The following is a 14,623-nucleotide window of genomic DNA, read 5'->3' as shown; positions in this document are numbered from 1 at the left end:
TATTACTTCTTTTATTACAGTTCTAACCTGCCCATTTTGTCTGCAAATATCAGTTATTGTGTTTTTATATATAAATAATGTTATCAGTTAATCCGTGGCAACAAGCCATGCAATATTCACATTGCTGTCAACGGCTACATTTGTGCTTACCCTACCCCCAAACTTGTCCTAATGGTCTCATTCTATTTATTTATTTATTTATTTATTTATTTATCTATCTATTTTGCATTTTAGATTTAATCTAATGATTTTAATCTAATGATACATGTACATTTTATTTTATTCAAATTATATTACTGGAGGGGTGAAGAAGGTAATGTCAATTTCATTTCAACAAATTGTATTGTTTAGAAAACAAATGGATTGGACAACATGAAACCTATGTAAAACCTCTCCAAAGGGAATGTCAATGTCTATCTGTTAAAGAAAAGGGAAGATAACTCATGTAAAACTAACTCCCGGTACATGTGAGAACGGCGTCGTTATGATACTGGAACGGAATAAGAAAAAATATATATATAAAAAGCTAAATTAATTTTACCTATTACAAAATTATTATTCCAAAGTCTTACCTCTCTGAATAAGGTCTAGATAAAGAAGAGAAAATCGGTCCCCATAATGCATCTCGACTTCGTCAATGGCCGCGTTTGGATATCTCATGGCAGCCATACCCGATCCGACTCGACCAATCAAAAAGTTTTGTTGAGTAGAATCCGACGAATCATCCATGACCGGTGTTGGTTGTCTGGACTTCAGCTCCAGATCAAGGAACATATATAATCCTCTTTTGAGGGACCACGTGATTTCAATAAAATGCCACTTGTCATACTTCAATCCATAAAAACTGTCTGACCATTTCACTTCTCCGTTAGAAACTTCGGCGTGCATATTTCCCTCTCGCGAGAAAATCTTTAACCCCCTTGGCCCACTGGAGAAATAGGGAATATCGCCAGTTAGAGACTTAAACTCGATCCAAAAAGAAATTGTAAATCCGTATAAACATTGATTGACGTCACCCAAACATGTGTTCGCAAAGTCCTCGATTGTTACGTATCCGCCGTCACCATAGAAGGTCAAGGCGTTTCCGATTTTCCCCGGGGTCAAGGCCACATTTCCATTTATATCTGTGTAAGCGTTGTTTACTATCAATTCGTCTCCAATCCGTTCCTCCATTGAAAAATAGTACCGATACATTGGTCCTACAATAAAATAATAATTAATAACAACAGCTTTCTGATTGGTTGTTATTCTGAATGTTTTGAGTGTTCATTGGTTAAAATATAAAATCGCTTCTATTTTTAGTAATCGATTCTTTGAAAAGCAAATGCACAATGCAGAATGCGCATGCTTACCAATCTCCTTTATTTCCTCCTCCGATTTGAAATCTGACCAGAACTTGATTTCATCCACAATGAAGCTGGCAAGATCGCCCTGCGCATGCCCCACAATAAAATTGCTTTCCGTTCTACTGGATATTGCCGGCGACCTGGTGACAAAATGGCAACATCAACTTAATCAATATTAAAATCAATATGCTTCACTTAATGGTACTATACGGCATCGACGACATATACACTGTTTGTCACAAAAATCGTGAAATTGTACCAACGGTATAGAAAATTAACACCAATCAACCCCATCAACTGAAATATAAATATCATTGTCTTTAAAATGATCGCTTGAAAGACCTAAAGTTATAATCCCAGCAGAGAAACCTGTCGTGTTGGCCTTGATTTATAGAAGACAAAAAATGGAGATGGCGTTTGGATTAGATTCACTCTGAATTTCAGTTTAATTCGACTAAAATACATATGTAACAAATGCACATTTACTTCAGAGGCGTAAATCGGTTGTTTATCCTTAAATATCAACGCATGTTATCTTTTTGTCATGTGAATGGCTTACATGCTACATGAATAATCTGATAGAACAAGAGATAAAATACGAACGATGAAGACTGCTACTTTCGTAGCTATATGTGTTCCTATTATGACTTCTGTTTTCGTTTCTACAAATGATACGTGTTACCATAGCAACTGCTCACCTTTGCTGGGGATTCGGACTCTTGTCGACAGGATCACCATTGATAAAGAGGTTAAGCCCTTCATTCTCTTTCCACGTGACCGACACGTGATACCATTTATCAGACAGCACGTTTTCCGCTTTCACCATCCATGTCTGGCCATTTTTCTTTTTGAAGATGAATTCCAGAAGGCCCTTTTTATACGTCATCGCGATCCCGTGGGACTCAGCGTCATGGCCTCCGTTCGTCATGTAAACTCCCTTGGTGTTCCCCGCGTCCTTGAAGTGGATCCACAAACCGAGCGTGTACCCTAGAGTATAGGACAATAGTTTTAAAAAAGTTTTTCGAGAGAAAAAAAAAAGTATGATGTTATTTGAGCAACAGTTAATGTGACATCTCACGAAGAGGAAAACTGAAATAATAATAAAATATCAAATATAATAAACTTTTCAACAGTTACAAATCAGTGACCTTGAGCCCACAGAACCGTGACCTTGAACCCACAGAACCGTGACCTTGACGAGTCCATACGTAAATGACATTTCCATGACACCTAAACAGAACCTACATCTGATGTTTCGCATACATACATGTACAAGTACATTAACATATGGTCACCATTCAACTTACCTCTAGAGCAAAGGTCAAGGTCACCGAAACACTCGCGGCGATGTCCAGGGCCACTGACCTGGATCCACTGACCTCGATCTAGGACAAGGGCCTTATTTGAGGCTCCTCGGGTCAAGATGGCGTCACCATAGACACTTGCGTCCAATCCCGAGGGGTTCGCAAGGGTGGTCCCATCAATGGCGTCCATCGGCAGGTGGTAAAATGCTGAAATAGAAACGATTCATTGTAAAATCAATAGATCAAAGCGTACCATTCTCTAATAATGTATATGTAAAAACAATGGAATAAATATAGGTATTTTGTACAACATCACACATACTACTTCTTTCACTTACATAAAATAAATAAATAAAAAAAATAATTTCAATCAATTAATTAATCAATAAAGAAATAAATAACCAGCCAAGAGTAAACAAGATTACTTATTTTATCAATTTATATTTAATATCTAACATTCACAGATGTGAAATAACTATACGTGTACACCTTTGGCAGATGGTCACTATGATGAGGTTTTAGCCATACTAGGGGACGTAACTCGAACTAAAACATTTGACTAAACATTTCTGATGGGTGAACGGGCGATAACTCGTCCTGATTTAGAACTTTGATAACCTTTGTAAAATATAATCAGGCGAGAAATCAAAAGTAAAACTATGCCATACTTTTAAAGAGGGCAAACATCGATACGTGTAAACTTGAAGTGCCCATTATCTGTACATATCTATTTGAAAAATATATGAAAATACTGCAAAAACGACGGAAATAACTTGGCAGAATGACGAGCTTCACTCGATAGCCATATGGTTTAACACTGACTTACATTTATGTTAACTTATTTACAGAGAAACGTGTCGATTATGTAAACAAACATTTAACGCGGAATGTATTCAGAACATAATCACACCATTCAGAGAACAACTTCAGAATACGTGTGTTAATTTGATTTCGTACAGAAAATCTGAGCCTTAAATTGTTGTCACTGCAATGCTATTTTATCAGCTAAAGCATTTTACATCACTTATATTTTTTTCGGAATCACCATTAAACATAGTTTGATATAAGTACATACTTAGCACGTGTGTGATAAAATGTAATCTATATTTAGCACCTAGCATCATATTCCTGTGCTGGTTGGATATCTCCGCCTAGTCAGCTTAACGTCAATTCCTATAAATAGCTATTCAAATAATCTCAAATAAAGCTAATTTACATAATCATCTTATTTGATATCAGCAGAAATATGAGCGTATGTTTTCTAAGAGTTATTTATTTCAACTTATATCGTATGCATACTTTATTTCTAATTAAAATTTATCTTAAACACATCTTCGTGGTCCACTTTTTAAATTCAATTAAGCTGTCCAAGCTTCATTAAACACGGGTCAAAGTTCAAGACTAGACATAATACAATTTGAGACATGAATAATTTATATGTCATTGAAAAAAATAACATCAATTTGATATTTATTTTATAATTTTATGATGTTTAAGTTGACTGCCCGGAAAAGGGCCAGGCTTCCGTTGAGAGAACTATGCCTAACGCTATCATTCCTAGTGACGTTTATGTGAAAACATCTCATGATACGATAAATGAGTAGAAACATAATTGGCCCCTTACCACAAGTGTTCGTAGGGCGTTATGTATTGCCTGGTGTTACTGAAAACTCCCTCAATCACCACAGGGGCCTGGTGTTATTGAAAACTCCCTCAATCACCACAGGGGTCTGGCGTTATTGAAAACCCCTCAATCACCACAAGGGCCTAGAGTTACTGAAAACCCCTCGATCACCACAGGGGTCTGGTGTTACTGACACCCCCTCAGTCACCACAGGGGCCTGGCGTTACTTGAAGCCCCTCAATAACCACAGGGACTTGGTGTTACTGAAAACTCCCTCAATAACCACAGGGGCTTGGTGTTACTGAAAACTCCCTCAATCACCACAGGGGCCTGGTGTTACTATAAAAACCTCAGTTACCACAGGGCCCTGGTATTACTAAAAAACCTCAGTCACCACAGGGGCCTGGTGTTATATTGAAAACCTGCTCAGTAACCACAGGGGCCTGGTGTTATATTGAAAACCCGCTCAGTCAACACAGGGGCCTGGTGTTACTATAAAAACCTCAGTTACCACAGGGCCCTGGTATTACTAAAAAAACCTCAGTCACCACAGGGGCCTGGTGTTACTAAAAATACATCAGTAACCACAGGGGCCTGGTGTTATATTGAAAACCCGCTCAGTCAACACAGGGGCCTGGTGTTATATTGAAAACCCGCTCAGTCAACACAGGGGCCTGGTGTTACTATAAAAACCTCAGTTACCACAGGGGCCTGGTATTACTAAAAAACCTCAGTCACCACAGGGGCCTGGTGTATATTTGAAAACCTGCTCAGAAACCACAGGGGCCTGGTGTTATATTGAAAACCCGCTCAGTCAACACAGGGGCCTGGTGTTACTATAAAAACCTCAGTTACCACAGGGCCCTGGTATTACTAAAAAACCTCAGTCAACCACAGGGGCCTGGTGTTATATTGAAAACCCGCTCAGTCAATACAGGGGCCTGGTGTTATATTGAAAACCCGCTCAGTCAACACAGGGGCCTGGTGTCACTTATGGATCTCAGTTTGATGAATTACCAGGTAATCCATTTTGATAATTTAAACTCCCAATTCGATACAAAAAGTCCGCTGAAATTATGAACTAATATGACAATGAAGACTATGTCAGAAAATTACAACCTCACACATCATTTTCTTGAAACGATCGATACTTGAAAAGCTTCCAAACACAATTCAAATATGTTTGGGCAGACTAAACAGTGCTCCATTTAATCACGTCAGCCATCCGATGGGAAAATGCACATCTCGAGTACTGAAGTCGTAACAAATTCATCAGCACATCTTTAAACTTCTTTAGTTTACACTAAACTCTAAGCATGCAGTTAACGTAAGCATGTGGTTTTTGTTAAAACGTAATGCACGTTGCTTCGTTAAAGTTTAAATGATAAGACAAACTATTAGAAACTTGTGGAAGTACAAATGTTTTAAAATGCAACAGTTAAAATGTTTACGATGACATGAAACATTCAAAACACCAGAAAACTTTTAGCGGGCAGCTGTTTGCCGAGATATCAGCCGAATTCGATATATGTATTTAGACAGATCACAAGTGCATAATAACAAGAGGAATGTTTGCGCGTGAGTTACGGAAAGTGCCAATCGGAACACCTCGCCTCTGTCTGCGAAGAAAATGACGAGGGGTTCCGATTGGGAAAGTGCATGTCAACTGTTCCGAACGCCAGGAGGATAAATGGCGATTTTACGCATTGATCAGCGCATAGTCACGCATTTTATAATGTCCCTTTCATGATAATTTTTCGGCATAGCCGTATAATATTCTTTTGGTCGCGACAGGTGGCGTTACTGGTCAAGATGAAGTATGTGATTGGTCAATGCAGCGGTAAATGCAAAATGCAGATATGCAGTTAAAAACGAAAGAAAGTTAAGATTGAATGCAAGCTGAATAAGTGGATGTATCTTTTTAAATGGCACATTGATAAAATTATATTCCTGATTCAAATGCAGTCTTATTATCACCTGAAATAATTTTGTTATCCGTGCTGAAACGCATTAGTTCGTTGATTTATTTCACCAGCAGTTACATAACTACCATCATTAAAACTATGCCGTTTATCTTTTTAAAAGATATTTCTTGTTTAATGATATAATCAATAACACGAATATAAACGAATTAAAATTGAATGTTGAATATAAGGTACACACAAAAAGATGTTTCAAAATGGTTAAAATTTCAACAACGTCATACAAATAAAACTGACTTCCATATATGGCTTCCATTGTTAACGACACCTTTATGACTGACAAGTGTCATATATGATAAGTTTTCCTTTCGGCTGACCAGTGATGATAACAACTATTACATCTAATATATTTATTTTATCCAGACACAATATATCTGTTTTGGTGTATGATAAACACATGCTAAGCACTCCTCGTCTATTAAGTCTTGGCTTCAGTACTTTGAATACCTGTGCGGTAGTAATCGGTGTGATATCATCAGGTGTGGGTAGACTGACTCACGTGTATAGGTTATTCAGTATACTTAACTTTCTGTACAGAGGTGCAATGTATCTGGTAATATACAGATAAGCGATAAAGTGGAATCTCACCAAAATCTCACCCTGACACGAGTCCCCTAGACAACCCGTCCTTATATGACCCTGGCTATCGAAATCCCAGACACCCGTCTACACATGACACTGTCTATCGGAATCCCGTCCACATATGACCCTTGTTATTACGACGACGTTAAACCCCGTAACACAACCGTTATAGGGAAAGGGTCGGCTATCTTCGGGATATCTCGGCAAGCACACCGGGATAGTTTTTCACACCTTTTCGGAAAGACCCGAAATATCTAATGTGATATTATTTTGTAAACTAACCTAGCTTTAAACATATGCGATCAGGTCGCACCTGTAAGCTATCTATTACCGCTAAATAATTACCAAATGTATGATGATATTTGTTACTTTTCTAATTTAAATCAAGCTGGCCATCCCTGTAGGTTGGCGCCACTCCCCACAATTACTGTATAATGCAACACCTCGTCGCTTTTCATCTCGAACCAAATTTCTTTCATCGCGTTGAATACTTACAGAAAACACACAAGCTTTCTCAAATCGGAAACCATTATAGCCTAATAAACCTCTGATAAGGTCTAACTGGCAAATTCCCAAAATTTAATTTTTATTTGTTATATAATTTTGTAGGAGCTGACGAGCATATTGATTGATGTTTCCGGAGTGGGCGGGCAAAGCTTACAGTAATACTTAACTCTGTATAATCAATGTCGAATTCCATAAAATTAAATATTCCTAGTTTTCATCAGGTCAAGTAATCAAAAGGATCATAATTATAGTGAAAACATTCAGCGATAAGAAATTATTTGAAAATACTTAATTAAACCTTGATTCATTACCCGATATATTTACCGGCCACTGTCAAATCCATCTTTCTGATATACGGGAGATGGTCAGTTCTTACTGACCCCAGCGATGTGTATTACGGGAGGTGGTCAGTTCTTACTGACCCCAGCAATGTATATTACGGGAGATGGTCAGTTCTTACTGACCCCAGCGATGTGTATTACGGGAGATGGTCAGTTCTTACTGACCCCAGCTATGTGTATTACGGGAGATGGTCAGTTCTTACTGACCCCAGCAATGTATATTACGGGAGATCGTCAGTTCTTACTGACCCCAGCAATGTGTATTACGGGAGATGGTCAGTTCTTACTGACCCCAGCTATGTGTAATACGGGAGATGGTCAGTTCTTACTGACCCCAGCTATGTGTAATACGGGAGATGGTCAGTTCTTACTGACCCCTGCGATGTGTATTACGGGAGGTGGTCAGTTCTTACTGACCCCAGCGATGTGTATTACGGGAGATGGTCAGTTCTTACTGACCCCAGCGATGTGTATTACAGAGATGGTCAGTTCTTACTGACCCCAGCGATGTGTATTGCGGGAGATGGTCAGTTCTTACTGACCCCAGCGATGTGTATTACGGGAGATGGTCAGTTCTTACTGACCCCAGCGATGTGTATTACGGAGATGGTCAGTTCTTACTGACCCTAGCGATGTGTATATCCGGAGATGGTCAGTTCTTACTGACCCCAGCGATGTGTATTACGGAGATGGTCAGTTCTTACTGACCCTAGCGATGTGTATTACGGGAGGTGGTCAGTTCTGACTGACCCGAGCGATGTGTATTACGGGAGATGGTCAGTTCTGACTGACCCCAGCGATGTGTATTGCGGGAGATGGTCAGTTCTTACTGACCCCAGCGATGTGTATTACGGGAGATGGCCAGTTCTTACTGACCCCAGCGATGTGTATTACGGGAGATGGTCAGTTCTGACTGACCCGAGCGATGTGTATTACGGGAAATGGTCAGTTCTGACTGACCCCAGCGATGTGTATTACGGGAGGTGGTCAGTTCTTACTGACCCGAGCGATGTGTATTGCAGAGATGGTGAGTTCTTACTGACCCCAGCGATGTGTATTACGGGAGATGGTCAGTTCTTACTGACCCCAGCGATGTGTATTACGGGAGATGGTCAGTTCTTACTGACCCCAGCGATGTGTATTACGGAGATGGTCAGTTCTTACTGACCCCAGCGATGTGTATTACGGGAGATGGTCAGTTCTTACTGACCCGAGCGATATGTATTACGGGAGATGGTCAGTTCTTACTGACCCCAGCGATGTGTATTACGGGAGATGGTCAGTTCTTACTGACCCCAGCGATGTGTATTACGGGAGATGGTCAGTTCTTACTGACCCGAGCGATGTGTATTACGGGAGGTGGTCAGTTCTTACTGACCCCAGCGATGTGTATTACGGGAGATGGTCAGTTCTGACTGACCCGAGCGATGTGTATTACGGGAAATGGTCAGTTCTGACTGACCCCAGCGATGTGTATTACGGGAGGTGGTCAGTTCTTACTGACCCGAGCGATGTGTATTGCAGAGATGGTGAGTTCTTACTGACCCCAGCGATGTGTATTACGGGAGATGGTCAGTTCTTACTGACCCCAGCGATGTGTATTACGGGAGATGGTCAGTTCTTACTGACCCCAGCGATGTGTATTACGGAGATGGTCAGTTCTTACTGACCCCAGCGATGTGTATTACGGGAGATGGTCAGTTCTTACTGACCCCAGCGATGTGTATTACGGAGATGGTCAGTTCTTACTGACCCCAGCGATGTGTATTACGGGAGATGGTCAGTTCTGACTGACCCCAGCGATGTGTATTATGGAGATGGTCAGTTCTTACTGATCCCAGCGATGTGTATTACGGGAAATGGTCAGTGTGATGACCATGTATACAGGTACATTGATGTTTTTATAACAATACAAATCATTTCACGAAACCTTATATGTATAATGTATATGGTTCTTTGTCATCGTTATGTCATAAACAGTGTGTATATGATTTGTGAAGGTGTGAAAAAAATAGCTAAAATCTAAATAACAACCTCGCTACTGGATATCTTAACAGACCAAATCACATGTCCTTTTATGCAATGTCACGTGATTGAGCAGATCGCGTCATGCAGATACATACAAATGACTAAAATACATGTATTTCAAGTTTATTAGTCATTGTACGTTATAAAAAAAATAGATTTACGTTGAAAAAAATTCATGTCAGAAGTTATCTATGCCATTAAATATTTACGTAGCGTCTGCCAACACAATAGTGTCATATGTTTATGTGTTAGCGGAAAATATCAACTGACATTGAAGACGTAAGTACCGTTTTTATACCCTTTTGTTATTAAGATTAATATCAATTAATAAATAAAACAGCAAAAAGGGAAAATGAATTATGCAAACAAATAAAAAATACTTAATTAGCAAAACATGCAACTTTTTGAATAAATTTTAAAAGTTACCAACAAATCCATCCAAATTTAATTCACTGTATATGCAATAATGCTAGCTCCTTAAAATATATGTTTTTTATTATTATATTAAGAATGTGCACTATAGTGTTTGTCGCTATGGAAACAGAAATATTTTCTCGGAATTAAACTCCTTTGTGTACGCCAATGGAAATTAAACAGTTGTTATATACATGTATGATTAGTCGTCCACATTCAGATCCAACTGTAGATGCAACTCGTCATACAACCCTACATGCTGTATTTTAACATAAATTCCGTTGTATATGTATCAGATATTATATTTAGGTTGTGTTCGGGTAGAGATTTACGCCACAGGACATCGGCACAATAAAATATTTGAAGAGAAGTAAAGTTTGTTTTCATAATTGATCTAGTTTATTTGCGTCAAACTAAAATATGGAACTACTCTGTTGATTATAAATATTTTGAATTTCATTCCTCACAAAGCTATCACTTTCATGATATTTCTCCCGATGTCCTTGATAGCACTGCCGAATTTGAGTTAAGATATGAACACTGAACTTCACAATGAATCATTTATGTATTAATTATATCGATATGATGTTGATTGCTACCTTGTGTAAACTCGAGACACGACTTGAGTTGTCACCACGTCCACTGACTGTTGTGATTAGATAAGAGCGTAACAGAATACATTTCACGTGACCTGATGGTGTCAGGGTCATGACCTTGTGTCAAGTGAATATATACTCCCGCGTTTTTTTCACTAAGGGCGCTTTGACAAGAAGGAATTCCGAATAGTACCCCCGACATTTTGGGCAATATATCAGTTAGGTTAATTGGGATAAAGGAGATTGTTTCTTTGTCAGTTCAGAGGTCGCCACTCGGAGAGAAAGCTACAATTATATTTTGACAGAGGTAAAACAAAAGTGACATTGAGAGTCGTACACTCAACAACGCAGCTTTTTGCGACATATTACATCTTACTGGTGGGTGACAGGTCTTCCCTTCTGTACACAAAACCAGGCCGTCTTATCAGTTTCAAATACATAATGATCCTCTGTGTATCATTAATAACTTTTCTCGTTTTTTTCTCCTCCAAGATTTCATATCAAATAGTGTACACTTTTTATACTTGTTTTATCTTGTAATGAACGCACAAAACTTGAATTTTCAGACTGATCTCTGAGTAACGTTGCCACTTTACAGCCTATTGCCTCGAGTTGTACACTTGATGCTTAACCCTTTATATATGTACCAAAATCTTCCATTTTTTTTTTTTTAAGTTTTATAAAAATAAAGCACACAAATTTTTATGTTCTTATCTGAGACTTATGACTAATGCCTAATGTTTTCTGTGAGGCATTGGGTATTCCGTGCCGATAAATTGTAAGAGTCCTTATCAAGCCATCATCTGACCCGATAAATTCCTGTGACGATGACGTCATCCTTATTACATTTCCTTGATTGTCTACATCCATCATCGGCAGTATCATCGGCAGTATCATCGACGAGATCATTACTGCCGAGGCGCCATCTGGTGTAATTCATATCAGAACATATGGTGTCTTTCAAACAGTCATAACAGATTCCGTAAAACAGGAAATCTTTCTACAAAAACAGCGACCATCATAAGAATTATACAAGTATTAGGTTCAGAAAAATCCAAGCGGGCTACCAGCATCATTACTTATTGTTAAGCAGATATAGTAAAGTTTGAGATAGATGTGTATGTAGAAGCTCGCGTATAGTTATGATATTAGTCATTGATGAGTTAAATAATTTGGTGTTAAGAACGTCCAGAAGTTGACAACTGTTAAACCTGTTGGTCAGGCGGAAGTGTGGAATCTCTCTCATACGCATGTCTCTCTGATTTTATCGATCTCCGATCATAGCAGAACAACAATCGGAACACCTCGCCTCCGTCTGCGAACCGAGAAAATGACGAGGGGTTCCGATTGAGCAGAACAACAATCCTGTATGAACATTCGGATCTCTCTGATTTTAATGGTACCTCTACGAATGGTGACATCACAGACAACAGATAACCAATCATTGTGTAGAGATAATGATAGCGAGCCAATCAAAGTAGAGAGACCATTTATATCCATGTGCAATCCCCATAATATTACTGGTACAACGACTTTTGATGGTAGATCTCTACACCGTCTTCGGCAACATAACCATGTTACAGATTCATGATGATCAGCTGTTGTCTCAGTGCTTTTCTATAGGACTGTGTACATTGAATGTCTGTTTTAAATGATATGCACAAAACATGTACTACATTGTATTACGTAACGAGTTGATACACTTATACTATCCTACCAAACCACTTAGACAGGGCTGTACCTCAAGTGTTGTTAGCAGCACGGTATTCTATTAAATCGTGAACCACGTACTGATATCTCACAGCGATAATATATTTCTGTATAGCACATATTTATCAACACAAACAGATTACACCAGTAGATTAATGATTTATACATATTTATTGACAGCACACACTTCTTAGTCTAGACAGATTAGTTCCTTTCTAATGCAACCACTTAAAACACTTAGAACGCTGTTTAAACAACCAACTTTATTTAGAAAATCAAATTAAATCCTTTTATTTTTTTTTCACAATTTGAGCCATGTTAAATACTGGAGAGCCTGTGCTTCCCAGGTTATCCTGGATTTTTACACTTTCTATCGCCGTTATCGATAAAATGATACTTTAGGTGTCTTTCGGTTTATCTCGGGATTTTAGAATTGCTATCGTCGTAACCCTAAGTGACTCGGGTTATCTCCCGGTTTTATGTATATATATATACTGTAATAATATGGTTGCTCCGAGGCGCTGGATATCCACTTACAGTCGTAAAAATATTTCTCTGGCATTAAAATATCTATCTAGCCTCTCCGACAATTTTATCGAGATTTGCGGCCGACGGAAGCTTATGTATTACGATATCAGATTCACAGAAGGTATGTGGTAAAAATCTCATCAGATGTAATTAAAAGTGAGAATATCCACTTCCGAATAAACATTTTAAACATAAATGTTTCCAAATCAGCTAGCCCAGATGAAAATTATTTCAAGAATGAATAAAAAACAAGAACACACTCTTGGCATAAGGTTAACTATATATGCCACAAATTTCCGCTGAAATGTGGTTGTTTCCTCAATCTTGCTTCACAAACTTCCACTATTGTGTCCGTTCAATTGCCGCCATTTTAAAACATGTATTGTGATACTGGAGCTGTGGTGACGAGAAGGTCATTGTACAATGGGACACTGACCTTGAGTTATAACACCCCCATCCATCACCACTCCGAAACCACGTGCCATTATTCCCTCATTCTGTTCACCCAAATAAACTTTGTGATTGCTATCAGCTCGTAATTTTCACACGTACCTGAAAATACTTAGTTACTGGTATCAAAACAGACATTGATGGCTCCTATTGCCGTTAAATCCTAATGGTATTGTGTTAGAACAAAGGGCAATAACTCTTCCCAGTAGCGAGCTCTGATGAGACCTGTCATCATCACATAGCTCGAGTGTCGAAGATGATCCGAAAACTCAAGCCAGTAACAAATATAATTGCCCAGGCCCTTGTTTCACCAAAGGAAACCCATCAGCTAAACATTTTCCATATTGAATAGGATTTCAGGAAAATTCCTAAATATTTTTTCCTTAAATTAAATAGTGATTTCCCATGGAACCTGCAACGTTAAGGTTTTCCTTTACCTATATCACTGCTTTTTTCTACATTGTCAATTTTGTTTTCATTTCAAAAAGCCAATATAGGGGTACCGTGGTTAGGTACCTAAAACCACCAAGACCGCATGTACTTTACCAGAGTTTACATTCCTGCGAAAAAGTGTGTTGTAATAAATTTTCTTTTATTAGATCCTGATTTCTCAATGGAAGACATCGACGACAGTTGAAGACCCTGAGGCGGCCAAATGTGTTTTACTCTTTTTATATAGGCGCTGACCTAATTGCACTTTTCAACAGCGTAAATTAAGATGACGTCACTCGTCCTATCAGCAAACATGTATATAATAATTCTTTCATAGCTTACTGCTGTTTTCGATTAAAAAGATAAACAACGTAATGTGAGTTTTTCGATCCAGACCATACAACAATGAAAGTTGATGGATTTCTTCTGTGAGGCCGGTACTAAATGTCGGGACTTACGCACCAACAGATTTATGGCCTCCTTGCAAAAGAAACTTGACTCTCAAAATGTCCTCGTTAAACTATATCGAACCTGAATACTGTAGGAAATTGTACTGTAACGATCAGAATATTTGTCTCCATGTTCAAATATTGAGCTAAATTTCGACTGTCACGATGGTAATATATTGTCTAGAGTATCGCAATGGGACAAAGTTACTAGTAGAGTTATGAGAACGAATGTAAAAACGCAATCTGCAAAGCATTACGTCACGTCACAGCTAAAACAGAGATATGAACACTATCTTAATGAAGTTTACAAACAGTATTACTTTGACACTG

At 38.6% G+C, this 14,623-nt stretch overlaps 1 protein-coding gene across 5 annotated transcripts in view; it reads right to left on the bottom strand.

Moving 5' to 3' along the window:
- Positions 1 to 14,623, bottom strand: part of LOC117317710 — a 104,988-nt gene that overhangs the window by 55,228 nt on the left and 35,137 nt on the right. For all 5 annotated transcript variants that reach the window (XM_033872597.1, XM_033872598.1, XM_033872600.1 and 2 more), the window contains exons 2-5: positions 2,654 to 2,857; positions 2,045 to 2,333; positions 1,353 to 1,486; positions 573 to 1,199 (exon numbers count right to left, since the gene is read on the bottom strand). In XM_033872597.1, coding sequence (XP_033728488.1) covers positions 573 to 1,199; positions 1,353 to 1,486; positions 2,045 to 2,333; positions 2,654 to 2,857 — 1,254 coding nt within the window. The remainder of the gene's footprint in view (positions 1 to 572; positions 1,200 to 1,352; positions 1,487 to 2,044; positions 2,334 to 2,653; positions 2,858 to 14,623) is intronic.

The sequence above is a fragment of the Pecten maximus genome, chromosome 19 (assembly GCF_902652985.1).
Source record: "Pecten maximus chromosome 19, xPecMax1.1, whole genome shotgun sequence".
NCBI lineage: Eukaryota > Metazoa > Mollusca > Bivalvia > Pectinida > Pectinidae > Pecten > Pecten maximus.
This window is presented reverse-complemented; position numbering and strand designations above follow the sequence as displayed.